At 65.6% G+C, this 18,692-nt stretch overlaps 1 protein-coding gene across 1 annotated transcript; it reads right to left on the bottom strand.

Annotated features, from left to right (window-relative positions):
- Positions 1-557: 557 nt before the first annotated feature.
- DRG2 (developmentally regulated GTP binding protein 2) lies at positions 558-17,650 on the bottom strand. Its single transcript, XM_062216760.1, has 13 exons — positions 17,490-17,650; positions 13,533-13,693; positions 10,432-10,521; positions 10,075-10,135; positions 9,602-9,692; positions 9,162-9,234; positions 8,971-9,061; positions 7,854-7,951; positions 7,687-7,763; positions 6,625-6,713; positions 6,273-6,331; positions 1,524-1,577; positions 558-1,288 (listed from the first exon to the last, which is right to left on the bottom strand). Exons 1-13 carry the CDS (start codon positions 17,551-17,553, stop codon positions 1,202-1,204), a joined length of 1,095 nt encoding a protein of 364 aa, XP_062072744.1. The 5' UTR covers positions 17,554-17,650; the 3' UTR covers positions 558-1,201.
- Positions 17,651-18,692: the final 1,042 nt, after the last annotated feature.

Genomic DNA, 18,692 nt, shown 5'->3' with positions numbered 1-18,692 from the left:
GAACAGCTAGAAAGCAGGGCAGGGGGCTGCTCCAGGCTCTAGCCTGGCCCCGGGGAGCTCCCTGTCCCTCCTGGCAACCTCGCATAACTTGATCCAGTCTCTCCCAAAGCACACCTCCTGCAGGAAGCCCTCCCTGCCACTCAGGCCTCAATCTGGGCTCTGCACTCACCACCTGTGCAGCTTCCATGACGAGGTGGAGCCCTGGCATGCAGGGGTGCTTGGCTGGCACCCGGAAGTCCCTCCATCGCTGCTTCCAGGGCAACAGGAATACACATGGCTTTCACAGGGGAGCCTCCCGCCACCCCAATAGGGTCATGAGGGCCACCTCTGACATCTGTCTGGCGCCGCAGACCCTGGCCAGCACTCTTGGGTAGAGAGCCATCTGGTGCCAGGATAGCAAAGTCCCCACATTCCCTTGCCCTGCAGGTTGGGCCTGCCCACGGAGGGCCCAGGCTGAACCCCCTCCCCAATCACCAGGCTCACTGCCGCCCCCCCACCCCGCGCCCACCCCACCAGCTGGGGCCGGCTGACAAAATCTTCCTCACCCTGAACGGGAATCATTTTCGATCTTTTATTTCAGAAAGGAGAGCTGAGAGGTCAGGGCGCCTAAAGAAAATACAAGACCCAAACTCAGAAGTGATCCCCCCTGGTTGGGCCGGGCCAGGATCCTGGGGGTGTGGGCTGGGCAGGGCCGCCCTGCGAGGGGCAGAGGGAGGCACTTGAGGACCCCACTTGGGCGGTGCAGGGACAGGCCGGGCAGGGGGGGCGGGCTCTTCCCAAGGGCCAGGGAAGCTGGTGGAAGCTGCGGGAACAATGTGCCCTAACAGTCCCCACCACCTTCAGCGACCCAGACGGGCCCAACTCCCCACCCTGCACTGAGCCTGCCGTCGGCTCTGGGCCCTGGCTGGGAGGTAGGCCGGCAACTCACTCCCTTGCAGCCTGAAGACGCAGGCCCAGGGCTCAACTCAGGACACCCCCAAGAAGGACCAGTCTCATGGGAAACGCTGCCAGGGAGCCCAGGGCCGCCAGCCTCGCCCCTCTGCCCTAACACTTTCACCATCTGCCTACTGAAGAAGCTTCTGGAAACAGCGGAGACCCAAGGGGCCCCTTCCCGGGGTGTGGCTGTCTGGGCTTTTGTGCGTCCAGCGGGCCTGACTCCCCAGGGAGATGGGGCCGAGCAGGGTGGGCCCAGCAGGTGCGGCTACTTCTTCACAATCTGGATGACGTCCTCGTGCTCCACGGTGTGGGAGAGGCCCACGCGCTGCGGGCTGTACTTGGTGCTCGTGCCCTGGCAGGGGTGGGCAGAGAGGCCACGTCAGCCTCTGGGCCAGCCGAGGCCGAGGCTGCAGGAGCCACGGCGCGGGGTGGGCGTGGGTCTACAAGCCGGGGGGACGTGGGGGCCCTAGCACAACAACCACCCCCCCGGCCTAGGCAGCAGGACGTACAGACGTGCCTGCCGCGCTCGGGACAGGCAGACTACAGAGGAGGTGCGCGCCCACTGCCCGCCTCCTGCCCACACTCACCCACACAAGGGCATACTTGAACTGGCTGGCGAGCGACCGGTGGATGCGGTGGCACTGGGGGGAGTCACACAGGGAGATGAGGCGCCACCCCTCGCCCAAGCTCAGCTGCAAACCCAAGGCCTGAGCAGGGGCCGAGCAGCAGGAAGCCCAGAGCAGGTGCTCAGACAGCCCGACCCTGGACCAGGACCACCCACCACACGCTGGGACGGCACGCCACCTCCTGGTCACGGCTGCGAGGCGCTCTGATGCCCGCCTGGTCAGGAACGCTGCCGGTGAGCAGCCTCTGCCCGCCAGGCCTGAACGACACCCGGACACGCGCCTTCCGAATGTGCCAGCGTGGAGCCACGCCTGCTCCGTCAGTCCTAGCTGTGGCCGCAGCCTCCCGCGTTATCATCCACCATCTCCCTCCCCGCCCCCAGCGGCCCACAGCCTTGCACACTCCAGCTGGGGCAAGCGGTGAAGGTCCCGACCACAGGGGCCCCTGGCTGCCGTGGTGACAGGAGCAGGGCGGGAGGGGACCACCTGTGGCTCCTTCTCCCCCATGTCCACGGCTCTGACGGCCCGGCTGCCCTGGATTTTACTTTCTGTCTGGCTTGCTGTCACTTACAGCAAAGGACACCCCCCGGCAGTTTAACAAGCAGGGGCGGGGTCACTCAAGTTCGGGGGGGGGGGCACTGAGGCAGTCGGGGCAGGAGCTCTGCTGCGTGCTGCAGGCCCCACTGTGCCCTAGTGCCCTGCCTCAGGAGGCTCCATAAGCCGTGGAACTCACTCTAGGGCTCCCCCCAGTGGGAGAGAGGAATCCCTGCACTCACATCTCTAGCAAAGAGGGTTGGGTGGGGATGGAAGGTCATCTGAGGCTGTGCTTTTCAGAAAAAGGGGAAATGGCTTTGGGGCTGGGGAGACTACTCCCCTGGAGCCCCAGGCCCACTCCTGCAGACCCTCACACACGCTCCTGTCTGGAGCCTACTGCCTGGAGCCTCTCCCAGGCCGGGCGCTCACCACTGACAGCCCTGGGGTAAGTTACCCCAGACGAGGAGACCCAGGCCTAGGACTGGCTGGTCCATCTGCCTTGGGTCTCTGTTGTCAGCACCCAGGCTGAAAGGGAGCCTGTGGGCAGGGCAGGACCCTCTGGGACAAAGCCCAGGTCTCCTGGGCAAGGTCCCAAAGCCCCTCCTCACCGTGCGGTCCAGCACCTGTTGCCTGTGCCCCTGTGTCCCGGCCCCCGGCCCCCGGCCTTTGCACCTGCTATTCCACTGCCTGGGGCACCCTGCTCCTCCCAGTGTTGCCCCCTCTTCTTCCCACGGTGTGGCCAAGACCCCCACCCTCCTGGACAAGCAGCTGAGAGCCTGAAAGGGCGGGTGAGGACTGCTCTGGCCGCCACAGGCCGGCCCAGGGAGGCCAGCTCGAAGCCTCTGACCTGGAGCTCTGTGTGAGGGACCACGGGGACTTGGGAGGGTCATCTGGGGTCCCCTTGCCTGCTGCCTGGCCTGCGAACACTGAAGCTCGTTTTTCTCAGAGTCAGGCACCCAGAGGCCTCAAGGCAGGCTTTGCTGATGGACAAATGTATGAGGCCAGACTGTAGGCCTGGCTGCCAGTGCCCTCCCGAGCGACTGCTGGGTCACACAGCAGCCCTGCCTCCCAAGACAGAGCCCGGGGAACGCAGGGAAGGTGGAAAACAAAAACCCCGGACCCCAAGACGGCTGTGGGGCCTGGACCGAGCGTGGCAACACTCACTGCTCCTGCGCGCTCCTGTACAGGTGGCAGGGACTGGGCAGCCTCTGTTCATTGTGACCCCCATGTGGACCACCCCCATCCGCCATGACCCCTGTGTGGACCCCCCCGTCCAGCTTGACTACCACCAGGACCTCCCCCCATCCATCCTGACCCCCATGTGGACCCCCCTGTCCATCCTGACCCCGTGTGGACCCCCATCCATCCTGACCCCGTGTGGACCCCCCTGTCCATCCTGACCCCTGTGTGGACCCCCCATCCATCCTGACCCCTGTGTGGACCCCCTCATCCATCCTGATCCCCCGTGTGGACCCCCATCCATCCTGACCCCCGTGTGGACCCCCATCCATCCTGACCCCTGTGTGGACCCCCCATCCATCCTGACCCCCCGTGTGGACCCCCTCATCCATCCTGATCCCCCGTGTGGACCCCCATCCATCCTGACCCCCATGTGGACCCCCATCCATCCTGACCCCGTGTGGACCCCCCTGTCCATCCTGACCCCCGTGTGGACCCCCATCCATCCTGACCCCGTGTGGACTCCCCATCCATCCTGACCCCCATGTGGATCCCCCGTCCATCCTGACCCCGTGTGGACCCCCCATCCATCCTGACCCCGTGTGGACCCCCCTGTCCATCCTGACCCCTGTGTGGACCCCCCATCCATCCTGACCCCTGTGTGGACCCCCTCATCCATCCTGATCCCCCGTGTGGACCCCCATCCATCCTGACCCCCGTGTGGACCCCCATCCATCCTGACCCCCATGTGGATCCCCCGTCCATCCTGACCCCATGTGGACCCCCCATCCATCCTGACCCCGTGTGGACCCCCCTGTCCATCCTGACCCCGTGTGGACTCCCCATCCATCCTGACCCCCATGTGGACCCCCCTGTCCATCCTGACCCCGTGTGGACCCCCCGTCCATCCTGACCCCCGTGTGGACCCCCCCATTCATCCTGACCCCCGTGTGGACCCCCCATCCATCCTGACCCCCACGTGACCCCCTCATCCATCCTGACCCCTGTGTGGACCCCCCATCCATCCTGACCCCTGTGTGGACCCCCCTGTCCATCCTGACCCCGTGTGGACCCCCCTGTCCATCCTGACCCCGTGTGGACCCCCCCCGTCCATCCTGACCCCTGTGTGGACCCCCCATCCATCCTGACCCCCGTGTGGACCCCCCATCCATCCTGACCCCGTGTGGACCCCCCTGTCCATCCTGACCCCGTGTGGACCCCCCATCCATCCTGACCCCTGTGTGGACCCCCCATCTATCCTGACCCCCCGTGTGGACCCCCTCATCCATCCTGATCCCCCGTGTGGACCCCCATCCATCCTGACCCCCGTGTGGACCCCCATCCATCCTGACCCCTGTGTGGACCCCCCATCCATCCTGACCCCTGTGTGGACCCCCTCATCCATCCTGATCCCCCGTGTGGACCCCCATCCATCCTGATCCCCCGTGTGGACCCCCTCATCCATCCTGATCCCCCGTGTGGACCCCCATCCATCCTGACCCCTGTGTGGACCCCCTCATCCATCCTGATCCCCCGTGTGGACCCCCATCCATCCTGATCCCCCGTGTGGACCCCCTCATCCATCCTGATCCCCCGTGTGGACCCCCCATCCATCCTGACCCCTGTGTGGACCCCCCATCTATCCTGACCCCCCGTGTGGACCCCCTCATCCATCCTGATCCCCCGTGTGGACCCCCATCCATCCTGATCCCCCGTGTGGACCCCCTCATCCATCCTGATCCCCCGTGTGGACCCCCATCCATCCTGACCCCTGTGTGGACCCCCATCCATCCTGACCCCGTGTGGACCCCCCTGTCCATCCTGACCCCGTGTGGACCCCCATCCATCCTGACCCCCGTGTGGACCCCCTCATCCATCCTGACCCCTGTGTGGACCCCCCATCCATCCTGACCCCCGTGTGGACCCCCTCATCCATCCTGACCCCTGTGTGGACCCCCCATCCATCCTGACCCCCGTGTGGACTCCCTCATCCATCCTGACCCCTGTGTGGACCCCCCATCCATCCTGACCCCGTGTGGACCCCCATCCATCCTGACCCCCATGTGGACCCCCCTGTCCATCCTGACCCCGTGTGGACCCCCCGTCCATCCTGACCCCCGTGTGGACCCCCCATCCATCCTGACCCCGTGTGGACCCCCCGTCCATCCTGACCCCGTGTGGACCCCCCCCGTCCATCCTGACCCCCTGTGGACCCCCATCCATCCTGACCCCCATGTGGACCCCCCTGTCCATCCTGACCCCTGTGTGGACCCCCCATCCATCCTGACCTCCGTGTGGACCCCCATCCATCCTGACCCCCGCGTGACCCCCTCATCCATCCTGACCCCCGTGTGGACCCCCCATCCATCCTGACCCCCGTGTGGACCCCCCATCCATCCTGACCCCGTGTGGACCCCCCTGTCCATCCTGACCCCGTGTGGACCCCCCCCGTCCATCCTGACCCCCTGTGGACCTGGCACCTGCTGACCCCAGTCGACACCGTTCTGCTGGGAACTACAGCCCGCTGCTCAGTGCTTGTGCTGAGTGCGGGAGGCAGTCACAGCCATCCCTGGCGGGGACACGCCAGGCTGGGGCCTGAGTGGGGGCCATGGGAGATGGGAACCTGAGCCACAGCCAGCAGTGCCACCAGGGATTTTGGGAGGGAGGGGCCTCTGCCACACTCACAGACCCGGTCCCCTGGAGAAACCTGGAGCACAACAGCTGGCTCAACACCTGCGGCCCGAGGAGCAGACATGCCGACGGCTGCCTGCTGACGTCGTCCAACACCAGGCAAAGCCCTTGTTCAGTGCCACTCTCCCAGCGGCAGGGGTGGGGGGCGTCGCCAGCCCATCTTACAGGAAACGGATGGAGGCTCCACAGCCAACCCGCAGAGGTGGTGTGCGTGCAGCTCTACCCTGGGCCAGGCTGGGCCCAACCCCCACCCGAGAAGCCTGTGGCACTCCGACTCCGACCCCGGTCCACCAGGTCTTGCCGACTCACCACGTGTTCCACGGAGGCCCCCTTCCGCAGGATGATGGCGTCCGTGAAGTCTGGCCTCTCTGCGGGGAGACGGAGGGCTGCGTCAACCGCACGGGCTGCGGCCGCCCTTCTCACCCCTAGCCTTCTCACCCCTAGCCGGTCTTCCAAGCAGTGACCAAACCCTGCCCCCTGCTGGCGAGCACGACCTCGGGCTAGACCCCTTGGATGACGGCCTCAACAGGGAAAAGCAAAGGGAACCAAAGCCCAGGCTTCCACGGGCCATGGTCTGGGTGAGGAGCAGAGGCCGGCTCTGGGACAGGCCAGGCCAGGACTGGCGGGGGGTCTCGTGGCCGGGGCGCCCCTCCCCACTCACGGCCTCTCTTCTTGGTGTAGATGCAGGTCAGGGCCAGGTACTCCCAGAGCATCTCCAGCAGGTAGTCCAGGTTCAGCTTCATGCCGCAGCTGCGGGGAAGGGGGCGGCGTCAGGCAGAGGCCCCACGGGGCTCAGAGGCTGCCGCCTCTGCCTCCCCCAACCTCCATCGGCTGGGCACGGCGGCAGGGCCTGCGGCCATCAAGCCTGCAACTCTGCCGGCTGCACGATGCCTCCCATCACCAATCATGGTCTCGGCCGGCAGAGCTCTGAGTCGCTCCCGGGGGCTCGTGGCACCTGTGACTGCCGCAGGCTGGCCTTGGGAGACTTGGGGGGGGGGGGGGCGGTGGGCTAGGGTCTCTGTGGGGCCCAGCGAGGATTTCAGCAGAGGGGAGAACCCCACAGCTCTGGAGGCAGTCAGACCCAGGGCGGCCCCGGGCTCGGCTGTCTATGGGAGAGACACCCGAGGGGCATCCTGACCTCTGCCTAGACTCCGTGGTCGTGGGCAGGCACGCAGGCGGCATGTGGGGTGCACACGCTCATCATCCCTGAGGATGGATGTGGCCCCACACAGCCTCCTGCGGGCCTGTGACTCTGCAAGGGAGGTGCTGAGGCCACCCTGTGTCATGCACCCCTACCCGGCCTCCCCGTGAGGCAGGCCTCGCGGTCTGAGCCAGGGATCTGCCAAAGTGGGGTCAAGGGGCACCCCAGGGCCCACCGTGCAGGGAAGGGCAGGAAGCAGGGGCCTGTCCAGCCTCAGCGTCACTTCTCTTTGCCTCCACGCTATGGTCGGACAGAAACCAACCATCCAGAGCCCCAGGAGGGAGACTTGCACCGGGGCTTCCTGGGATGGGCCGTTCACTACCGCGCTAAGAAGTCCCAAGTGCCAGCGAGGACTCCCCTGATGGCTAGGCAGAGCCCGGCAGAGGTGGCCACCCTGCCCACGCCGAGTCAGGGCCGGGGCAGACCGGTGTCACTAGCAGCCGTGGGAGGGGCCGCCTCCTCCAGCCCAGCTGGAGCTCAGGGAAGGCGCTCTGCCCCGGGACGCGGCGCCAGTGGCCTCACCTGATGACCACACTGTTAGGTTTTTGGGCCAGGCGGTCCACTTCTTCCATGGAGATCTGGTCGATCTTGTTATAAACCTGAGATGGGAAAGGCGGAGGTGGGAGCTGGGGAAAGCAGGCAGCCAGGAGGTCGGGGAGAGGCCCGACAGCCCCACACCTGCCACTTACATACAAGCAGGGCATGTACACCCGGTTGCCCACGATCACGTCGATGAACTCGTCTGGAGAGCAGTCTTCGCGGAACAGCACTTCTGCATTGAAGATCTCTGAGGGGCTCGGGTTAAGGGACTCATGTGCCAGCAGCCCCCAGGCCCCCGCAGTGGAGGCCCCCAAAAAGCCACGCACGACACACGGGCTGCAAGGGACCCTGGTGGGTATCTGCCTGTGAGATTTTACACAACTTTGAAGTTCGCAGCAAGCAGTGGGAGGGTCGGCATGGCAGCCAAAACACCCCTTATAAGCACCCCTTATCAGTGTTCCATTTCTGGCTCGAGTGCCAATTCCAGCTTCCTGCTACGGCACACTCGGGGAGACAGCAGGTGATGGCTCAAGTACTAGAGTCCCTGCCACCCACACAGGAGACCCACAATGAGCTCCCGGCTCCTGGTTTCGGCCTGGCCCAGCCCTGGCAATGACCGGAGCTATGCTGAACCAAAGCCAGGAGCCAGGAGCTTCCTCCAGGTCTCCCACACAGGTGCAGGGGCCCAAGCACTTGGGCCATCTTCTACTGCTTTCCTAGGCCAGAGCAGAGAACTGGATTGGAAGTGGAGCATCTGGGACTAGAACCATGTGGGATACCGGCATTGCAGGCGGTGGCTTTACCCGCTATGCCACAGCACTGGCCCCTATCTCTCTGCTTTCAAAAAAAAAAGTTTGGGGCCCTCTCCTTTCTTTTCCCCACAGACGCTACGAGACATACAACTGTCCCTCAGCGAACAATGAGCATGTCTTCGCCGTTAGGTAGGGGAAGTGTGCCACTTCCCCTGGCTACTCTGGGCGTCATCTGAGAGCCGGCCCAGGGCAGCTTCTCCCACACGGGACCTCCTTGGGGCCACGCACCACAGGGTGCCAGGGGCTCCCACACTGTCAGACAGCCTGCCCTGTGGAGCCCCAGAGCCCACCGAGCCCCCATCCTGCTGTTACCTGAGGCCTCTGCAGACCAGGGGCCTCAGCACCGCCTCATCTTTCTCCGCGGTGGGCCTCTTTCTTGGGGGGGGGGGCTGCTGGGGGAGACCCAGTGCTGGGTGGACGCGGCCCCGCCCCGCCCGCCCCACGGGGAGGATACTGTACTCGTGTAGGATGAGCTGCACCAGCTTTTCCGAGCACTGGGTCAGCGTGACCGTGGAGTTAAAGGAGATGCCGCCTCCCTTCTTGGGCTGCAGGAAGAGAGGGCGGGGCGGGGCAGCTGCTGAAGAGGCGGGGCAGCCGCCCCGGGCCCCCCCCTGCCCCCCCCCCTCCGCACACGTTGGGCCTCACCTTGAAGTAGATGTTGGGCTTGTGCTTGTTGAGGCGGATGCCCACAGACTCCAGCTCCTTCTCCAGCAGGCTCCTAGGCAGAGCCCCGCGAGCCCTCAGCTGCCGTCCAGGGGCTGCCGCTCACAGCTTGCCCCCTCCACAGACCCCCAGGAGGGGCTGGGTGACGGTGCCTCCTGGCCCATGAAGGCAGAGCCCTCGGCCCCCAGCACGTGTCTCCCATTCGGGGCAGGGCTCCCGGCCAGCTCTGGGCAGGGGCTGGGGCGCCGGGGCCTGGAGCCAGGCCACACTTCTTAGCCCCCTACCCTGGCCCAAGCTGCCCCAGGCGAGGAAAGGACGCGGGGGACCGGGCCAAGCTCCCCCCAGGCGGCCCGGCGCGAGCTCGAGGACACCAAGGCTTTCCCCAGCCCGGTGAGTCTGCCCCCCAGCCCCACCCCGCGGACCTCTGCACCTCTCCTTTGGTGGCGTCCAGCATCATGATGACGACGTCAGCCGTGCGCGCCACCGCGATCACCTGCCGGCCGCGGCCTTTCCCTGCGCAGGTGGGAGGGGCGTAGGCAGGACCCGCGAGCTCCCCACCCCAGCCCAGGGTGCGGGGACACCTGCCCTCCACACAGCCACCACCCACCAGGCTCTCTGCCGCAGCCCCCCCGGGCTGTGACTTCCCTGGTGCCTCTGGCATCCCCACTGTCAGCCGAGCAAGGCCAAACGTCTCTCCCACACCACCTCACTCAGCCCTCCGCACAGCCAGCACCAGCGCGCCCATTTTACAGACAGAAACACCCGATCACTTGCCCACAACCACAAAGCCATCGTGGTGCCAGTATCTGAGCCTGAGCCTGCCCTTTCCAGATCTCTCCCAGCCACACCCGTTCCAACAGTCAGTGACCGCCGCCCGCCTGGCCCCAACACCCACCTTGCGCTGCGCCTTCAATGATGCCAGGCAGGTCCAGGAGCTGGATGTTGGCGCCTTTGTACTGTGAGGCAGGAGAGGGGTGGGGGGAGATGGTCGCCGCCGGGAAGAGCTGCCTGGAGCCCGGACACGGACGCCCCACGGCTCAGGGTCCCTTGTGGCCCAGAGAAGGCCCCAGCCTGGGTGCTGGAGAGCTGCCAGTCCCCAGAGCTGCACGGGCGGACCTGACCCGGAATCAGTCAGGAGTCCAGGCCCGGCCACACGCCTCTGGGACCCTCAGGGCCACGCAGCCACAGCTTCACCCACCCCAGCACACGCCCCACCCCACCCCTCCCCACCCGGGCCGGCGCACCCGCTTACTTCGATGACCCCGGGGATACAGGTCAGGGTGGTGAACTCGTAGGAGGCGGCCTCACTGGCTGTGGAGGTCATCAGACTCAGGAAGGTGGACTGGGGGGAGAGGAGGCACTGCCTGAGTTCTCCCGGGCCCTGGGGCCACCCAGGTCGGGCAGTGAGAACAGGGCCTCAGGCCTGCCCGTCTCAGGTAGATCGGAGCCTGGTTTCTAGGGGCTTCCCCATATGAGCGGGGGTCCTGCAGCCCCTGCTGGCCCCTCTGTACCCGTGGAACCCACACACAGAACGAGCTGCTCCCTGGAGAGGGCAAGGGGACAGGTGAGGAGGTGCCACCCTCTCACTGGGAGACAGACGGCTATGGGAGGGAGGTGGGGGTGGGGTGGAGGCTGAGTGCCACTGTACTCTGGGAGTGGGGGAGACCTGGCTTCGGATGTCACTGCTGCTTGGGGACCCGGGACAAGAAAGGTCCCTGTGTGAGCTGCACAGTGGTTGCGTGCACAGCCGGCCTCAACCCATTCCCTCCATCGCAGGACCGCACCAAGGAGAGAGCCTGGGACACCCAGCTTGGAAGGTCACCTGTCACTGATGGCTACACCAGCAGGGGGCAGAGCCTGGAAGGGAGAGGCCCACCCTGTGAGCCCTGCCCCGCCTAACCTGCAGGACCCTGGGGTTCTGGGCTACTGCGGTCCGCCCCTGCCCACTCATGGCCACACCCACACAAGGCGTGGGAAGGAAAGCCTCCAAGCCAGAAACTCAGCCACGGGGACCTCCGGGAAACAGAAACCCGGCAAGCAGAAAGGCATGGACAGACAAGGGCACCAACTGCGAGACAGAGTAGGCTCTCCGAGGCCACCCAGGGACACCCTAGATCCCAGCCACGGTGCCCAAACCCCAGGCGCTCGGTAGCTCCAGTAGCTAGTTAAAATCCCCCACCCACCTCTCTCTCTCTGCACACCCCCACCCTGCCTCTCTGATACACACCCCCACCCTGCCTCTCTCTCTCTCTGATACACACCCCCACCCCGCCTCTCTCTCTCTGATATACACCCCCACCCCGCCTCTCTCTCTCTCTGCACACCCCCACCCTGCATCTCTCTCTCTGAGACACACCCCCACCCCGCCTCTCTCTCTGAGACACACCCCCACCCCGCCTCTCTCTCTGCACACCCCTACCCCGCCTCTCTCTGACACACACCCCCACCCCGCCTCTCTCTGACACACACCCCCACCCCGCCTCTCTCTCTGACACACACCCCCACCCCGCCTCTCTCTCTGACACACACCCCCACCCCGCCTCTCTCTCTTTGCACACCCCCACCCCGCCTCTCTATGACACACACCCCCACCCCGCCTCTCTCTCTGATACACACCTCCACCCTCTCTCTCTCTGATACACACCTCCACCCTGCCTCTCTCTCTGATACACACCCCCACCCCGCCTCTCTCTCTCTCTGATACACACCCCCACCCCGCCTCTCTCTCTGATACACACCCCACCCTGCTTCTCTCTCTGATACACACTCCCACCCCACCTCTCTCTCTCTCTCTGACACACACCCCCACCCCGCCTCTCTCTCTGATACACACCCCCACCCTGCCTCTCTCTCTGATACACACCCCCACCCCGCCTCTCTCTCTGATACACACCTCCACCCCGCCTCTCTCTCTGATACACACCCCCACCCTGCCTCTCTCTCTGATACACACCTCCACCCCGCCTCTCTCTGATACACACCCCCACCCCGCCTCCCTCTCTGACACACACCTCCACCCCGCCTCTCTCTCTGATACACACCCCCACCCCACCCCTCTCTCTGATACACACCCCCACCCCACCCCTCTCTCTGATACACACCCCCATGCTACCTCTCTCTCTCTTACACACCCCCACCCTACCTTTCTCTCTGACACATACCCCTACCCTGCCCTGCCCCTCCCTCTGACACCCCCCCACCCCTCCCTCTGACACACACCCTAGTCTCACGGACGGAGGAAGCAGCACAGAGCTGCACAGCCCGCAGCAGGCGACGGCAGCCCCTGCCCACCTGCCCTCTGCCAGCCCAGGAGCGTGGGCTCAGAAGCTGCCCCGCTGGCTCCTGCTGCAGCTCCAGCCCTGCCTGCTTGGCTTGGAACAGATCAGTGCCTCTGTCTGCCCTCCGCCAGCCCTGCCCAGCGCCCATCCGCCCATCCGCTGCACGGCGGCCAGGGCGATCCACTCAGAGGCCTGTCAGCCGTGTCTAATAGTGATGAGCATCTCCAGTGATGAGAACCAGGGCCCTCTGGGAAGCAACAGACAGGACGAGCCCCAAGTGTCTCCCAGTGCCGGGAACCGGGCCAGCATCAGGGAGGCTGCTCCAGCTTCCTGCTAATGGTCGGGAAAGGCATCGAGCGATGGCCCCTGCCACCCATATGGAAGGCCAGCCGAGGCTCCTGACTCCTGGCTCAGCCCTGGCCATTGTGGCCATCTGGGGAGTGAAGCTGAGGCTGGAACATCCTCTCTCTCTCTATCTCTGACTTTTGAATATATAAAGAAACCTTTAAAAATATTTTTAAAAGAATGGAAGAAATGAACACGGCTATGTGTACAATGCTGCCGCTGATTAAAAATAAACAAACCCCATGGATGTCGCACTGAGAAAGCTTTCAAAGGAAACCAAAACGAGAGCGCTCCTGCTTCCCGCTCACCCCCAGCAAAGTCCTTCCCAAGCCGGGACCCCCAGCCCCTGCCGTTCCCAGCTGGCTCCTAGCCAGGTGCCCCCGCCGTTCCCGCTGCCCACAGCGTCCTTGGCCAGGGCTCCACAAGCCCAGACAGACCCTCGTCAGCACCGCCCACCCAGGACCCTGCCCTCAGCCGGCTCTGTTCGCTGTCCTTGCTCCCCGGAGCAGGGGGCTCTGCGCAGCCGGGGCCAGAACCCGACCTCCTCGCCCGCCATCAGGACCTGCGCAGTCCACGGCTACCGGGAAAGGAAGATGCTAGGGGCGGGGCCTCGGCCCGGGGGCGGGGCCTCCGGAGCACAGCAGACAGGCAGTGGCAGGGGCGGAGACGCCGTGTGTTTGGGAGCTGCCCCCCTGCCCTCCTCCCCCAGGCCGCAGTGCCCATCACTGACCTTACCCACAGAGGGGAATCCAATGAGGGCCACCCGGGCGTCACCCGACTTCATGACGTCGAAGCCCTCTCCTTTGGATGAGGCCGACTTGGAAGGCTCCAGGAGCTGAGCCCGGTACTTGGCGAGCTTCGCCTTCAGCAGGCCCAGGTGGTACTCGGTGGCTAGAGGAGGTGAGGCAGACAGTGGGTGGCCAGGGGCCCCAAGCCTGGGGGCCACCTCCTCCCGCGCCGAGCAGACCCGGAGAGGAGCAGCTGGCCCTTCGCTCCCACCACCCCTGCAGACCCCAGTGCCAGCCACGGTTCTCAGCGGGGCAGCGCCGCTCCCTGGGGGCCCTCTGGGACTTGCAGGACTGTTCTCTGCCCCTCGGAGGCTCAAGTCCTCCCTGGCGCCTATCCTAGGCGGCCTGAGTTCAGTCCTGTGCAGTCAGTACCACGGGCTGTGTCACAGTCCCAAAGACATGCCCAGGGGTGGGAACCCTGGGGGAGGGGAACCAGGGCCTGGATTCCCACTCTGTCCGCCCCCACAGGGCCTTTCTCAGGGTGTTCCTGTGCCCTGAACTTCCCAGCCATGCGCCTGCTGAGTTCCTGGAGCAGGGAACGTCTGAAACTCCACCACGCCGGGAGGCCGGCACCACACGCCTGACAGGTGCGCACTGCAAAGCCGCCCCCGTCCCCGGACTCCATCCAGAGCAGGAGGCACTGCTGCCTCCCTGTAACCCTGGCACGGAGGGACTGCAGCGAGCGCCTCTGGTTCCCAACTCCTTCTCCCTTTCCCCTCCTGTGTGGTGCCCCTGAGGGCGTTACGGGCTTTTCACGTTCCATGCCACGTAAGCCGTAGTGCACATGGTGCCCAAGGGAATTCCGGATCTTAGCTGCAGTAGGGGACTGGGGTTGAGGCTGAGGAGCAAGGACCCACGGGACTGGGCCGCTGGCTGTCTCAACGCCACCTGTCACCCCCTATCTGTCACTCCTCCCATCACCCCCTGCCTGTCACTCCCCCCATCACCCCCACCTGTCACTCCTCCCGTCACCCCCTGCCTGTCACTCCCCCTGTCACCCCCCACCTGTCACTCCTCCCATCACCCCCCGCCTGTCACCCCCCACCTGTCACCCCCCACCTGTCACCCCCTGCATGTCACCCCCGCCTGTCACTCCCCGTCTGTCACCCCCACTTGTCACTCCCCTGCCTATCACTCCCCTTCCTGTCACCCCCTGCCTGTCACTCCCCTGCCTGTCACCCCCTGCCTGCCACTCCCCCGCCTGTCACCCCCCACCTGTCACTCCTCCCATCACCCCCCGCCTGTCACCCCCCACCTGTCACCCCCCACCTGTCACCTCCTCTGCCTGTCACCCCCCGCCTGTCACCTCCCACCTGTCACCCCCCACCTGTCACCCCCCGCCTGTCACCCCCCACCTGTCACCTCTCCCACCTGTCACCCCCACCTGTCACCCCTGCCTGCCACCCCCCTGCCTGTCACTCCCCCTGTCACCCTCCACCTGTCACTCCCCACACCTGTCACCCCCCGCCTGTCACCCTCCACCTGTCACTCCCCACACCTGTCACCCCCTGCATGTCACCCCCACCTGTCACTCCTCCCATCACCCCCCGCCTGTCACCCCCCACCTGTCACCCCCCACCTGTCACCTCCCCTGCCTGTCACCCCCCGCCTGTCACCTCCCACCTGTCACCCCCGCCTGTCACCCCCCACCTGTCACCTCTCCCACCTGTCACCCCCACCTGTCACCCCTGCCTGCCACCCCCCTGCCTGCCACCCCCACCTGTCGCCCCCCACTTGTCACCTCCCCCACCTGTCACCCCCCGCCTGCCACTCCCCTGCCTGTCACCCCCCTGCCTGTCGCCCCCCACCTGTCACCCCCCACCTGTCACCCCCCTGCCTGCCACCCCCCTGCCTGTCACCCCCCACCTGTCGCCCCCCACCTGTCACCCCCCACCTGTCGCCCCCCACCTGTCACCTCCCCCACCTGTCACCCCCCTGCCTGCCACCCCCCTGCCTGCCACCCCCCACCTGTCATCCCCCACCTGTCACCTCCCCCACCTGTCACCCCCCGCCTGCCACTCCCCCTTGGCCGCTGTGTTCCAGACAGTGGCTTTCTTTGCTTTGCAGAACCTGCTGACCACATGACTGCCTCGGGACCTTGAGCTTGGGGCTCTGGGCATTTTGAGCGCATCTTCGCAGAGCCGGCCCCTTCTCACCGTGTGAGGCACAGCTCAGACGCTGCCTCCCGGAAGAAGCCTCTCGGGCCCTCCCTGGGGGTGCACGGGCGGTGCCCCGCAGAGGCTGTGAGCCCCTGCCTCACTGCTGGCTTCCTATGGACAACTCACTCCTGTGCCTCAGTTCCTTCAGCCGCAAGCAGGGGATGTTAAAGAGTGAACTCCAGGGGGCCGGCACTGTGGCACAGCCGGTAAAGCCGTCCCCTGCAGTGCCGGCATCCCATATGGTGCTGGTTCTAATCCCAGCTGCTCTACTTCCGATTCAGCTTTCTGCCGTGGCCTGGGAAAGCAGCAGAAGATGGCCCAAGTCCTTGGGCCCCTGCACCTGTGTGGGAGACCTGGAGGAAGCTCCTGGCTCCTGGCTTCGGATCGGTGCAGCTCCGGCCGTTGCAGCCATTTGGGGAGTGAACCAGCGGATGGAAGACCTTTGTCTGTCTCTGTCTCTCTCTCTAACTCTGCCTTTCAAATAAATAAATATTTAAATATATATATCACTCATATATATATGAGTGACCTGCGGCCTCAGGTTTCTGTAGTGTGAAAGCAGCATAGAACATGGCTCAGCACACCGCAAGTGCCCAAGAACAGGGTCTGCAGGAGCCCCGCCCTCCCCGGCGTGTACTGGGCTCTCGGCTCCTATCCCGCCGTGGTGGACCGGCCTGCCCCCTCTTCCCTGCCTCTGACGGCGCAGGGGGTGGGGCTGCCAGCGGCGTCCCCAGCCGATGGCCATGAGAAACGGTCCCATCCTGGCTCAGAACATGCCGGGCAGCGCTGCAGGGACCTCACTGAGACCCTCTCAGCTGCTACTGCCAACGCAGTAGCCCCCTCCCCCACCCCGGGGCTCCCTGCTGATCCTCCACATTGCCAGCCAGCATCCGCCAGCCAGCATCCGTCTCCCCCCACCCCCCGGGGACCCGGTCCACCGGCTCCTCCTACCCTTAGGACAGGAGCCGGGCCGGAGGCCTTTCCCGTGACCTGTATGTACGGCTCTGTGCTGCCCGCACCTCCTCTCCCACCACTGCCCCAAAGCCCCAGACTTTGGATCCTTGATAGGTGCACCTGCTGCCCGAGGTCTTGCCCCAGCTCTCTGCCTGGCTGGGTCCTCCTGCTCATTCGGGTCTCATCCCAAATACCCCCTTCCCCGAGGTGGTCTCCTCGGCCCGGCCCCCGCCCCCGCCCCGGCTCTGTCCTCACCCACTGCTGCCCGGCATGATGTTGTTTATTGGGCTTACTCGATCAGCTCCAGCAGGGCAGGGGTGCACCTGCTGTGACCACAAGTACCAGGCCCAGCTCCCCAGCCGCCAGACCTCAATGGGGCCGAGCGGGGAGAGGCCCCCGAGCCCGGCCCCCGAGGGCTCCCTGCCTCCCGCGAGCCCACAGCACCGCCCGGGGAGTCAGCCGGGCCAGTCCTCCCCCACGATCCACACTGGTCTCCTCGCCGTCCCAGGAACACGCCAGGCCTCTCCGCCCTCCTCCTGGCGCCACCATCTTTCTCTCCAGCCCTGACAATCCGAAGCCCAGACTCGGGCACCTGGTCCAGCACGGGTCATTTTCCTTTGGGAACCTTTGCTGACAGAGCGGGGCGTGGGGCCCTGGCCCTGCCTCCAGCTTTGGCACGCCCCTGGCGCTTCGCCCTGGTCTACCGCTGGAGCTGCTACCCCATTTTGCAGACAGGAAAACTGAGGCGGGCACAGCACGCAAGGCCCCGCCGCGTCGGGCCCTCACCCTTGTTCTTCTGCGTCCGAGCGATCTCCTTCTCGATCTCCGAGATCTTCTCCAGGATCCCCATGGCTGCGGCAGAGATGGACACACCGGCAGCGACGGAGGTGGCACGGGCGAGTTCCGGTCGCACGGCGGCGGCGGAGCGGCGCGCGACCGGAAGTCCGCGGAGAACCGCGTCCTCGTGGGCGCCCGGTGCGCCACTGTTCAGCGTCCGGGCGGGCGACGTCGAGCGGAAATGCCCGGACACTATCGGTTCCGCCCGCTGCGCCGGCCCAGAGGCGGAGCTCCAGAGGCGGGGCGGGGCCGGGCCAGACGGAGCGAGGCGGGGCCAGGTGGGGCGGGGCCAGATAGAGCAGGGCGGGGCCGGCCGGAGAGGGCGGGCGCTGGATGGAGCGGGCGGGGCCAGACTGAGAGGGGAGTGGCCGGCCGGGGAGGGAGGGGCCGGATGGAGCGGGGCGAGGCCATGTGGGGCGGGGCCAGATAGAGCAGGGCGGGGCCGGCCGGAGAGGGAGGGGCCGGATGGAGCGGGGCGGGGCCAGACGGGGCGGGGCGGGGCCAGACGGGGCGGGGCGGGGCCAGGCCTCCCGCTGGCCCGGGCCGGACTGGAAGAGAAAGGGAAACCTTGAGTGTTAAAGCCGACCTTGACAGTGAAGGCAGAGGTGCTGAGGTGGAAGGCTGGTGCCTGTCATTTTGTGGGCCCCCCTGGATCACCTTAGACAAGGGCTGCAGCTTGGCACTGCCCGCCGTCAGATACCCCCTTGAGGCCGCGCGGTGTGGACAGCGTCTCCTATGTGACATTCTTGACAGGAACAAACTGTGCCTGGGTTTAAACACGACAGACACGGAGAGTGGGTCGTCCTACAGGCCAGTGGCTGGGGGCTGGAGGGTGGGCTGGGGTAGATCCAACATATGAAATTCACGGTGTGGCAATTTGTTTCTCACAGCCTGGGCACTGGACGTCTCAGAGCCCAGGACCAGTGTGGACGGGGGCCCGGGAGGGCTTAGACGACACAGCCTCACACAGCCGGTCCTGGGGGCGTGCTCTCTGGGACAGCGAGCCTGCTGGTCTCTTCTGGGAAAGGCACCAATCCCATTTTTTTTTTTTTTTAAAGACAGAGAGAAAGCAAGGAGAGAGACACAGAGAGATCTTCCATCAGTTGGCTCCCTCCACAGATGGCCTCAACAGTCAACAGCTGAGCCAAGCCA

This window comes from Lepus europaeus, chromosome 18, assembly GCF_033115175.1.
Source record: "Lepus europaeus isolate LE1 chromosome 18, mLepTim1.pri, whole genome shotgun sequence".
Lineage (NCBI taxonomy): Eukaryota > Metazoa > Chordata > Mammalia > Lagomorpha > Leporidae > Lepus > Lepus europaeus.
This window is presented reverse-complemented; position numbering and strand designations above follow the sequence as displayed.

Excerpts from the sequence above, each read along its gene's own strand:
- DRG2 (XM_062216760.1), bottom strand. The coding sequence starts at position 17,553 with ATGGGGATCCTGGAGAAGATCTCGGAGATCGAGAAGGAGATCGCTCGG. Across the intron at positions 7,764-7,853 it reads TGTACATGCCCTGCTTGTAT|GTTTATAACAAGATCGACCA; the intron begins GTAAGTGGCAGG and ends TTCCCATCTCAG. Across the intron at positions 6,714-7,686 it reads CCTAACAGTGTGGTCATCAG|CTGCGGCATGAAGCTGAACC; the intron begins GTGAGGCCACTG and ends CCTTCCCCGCAG.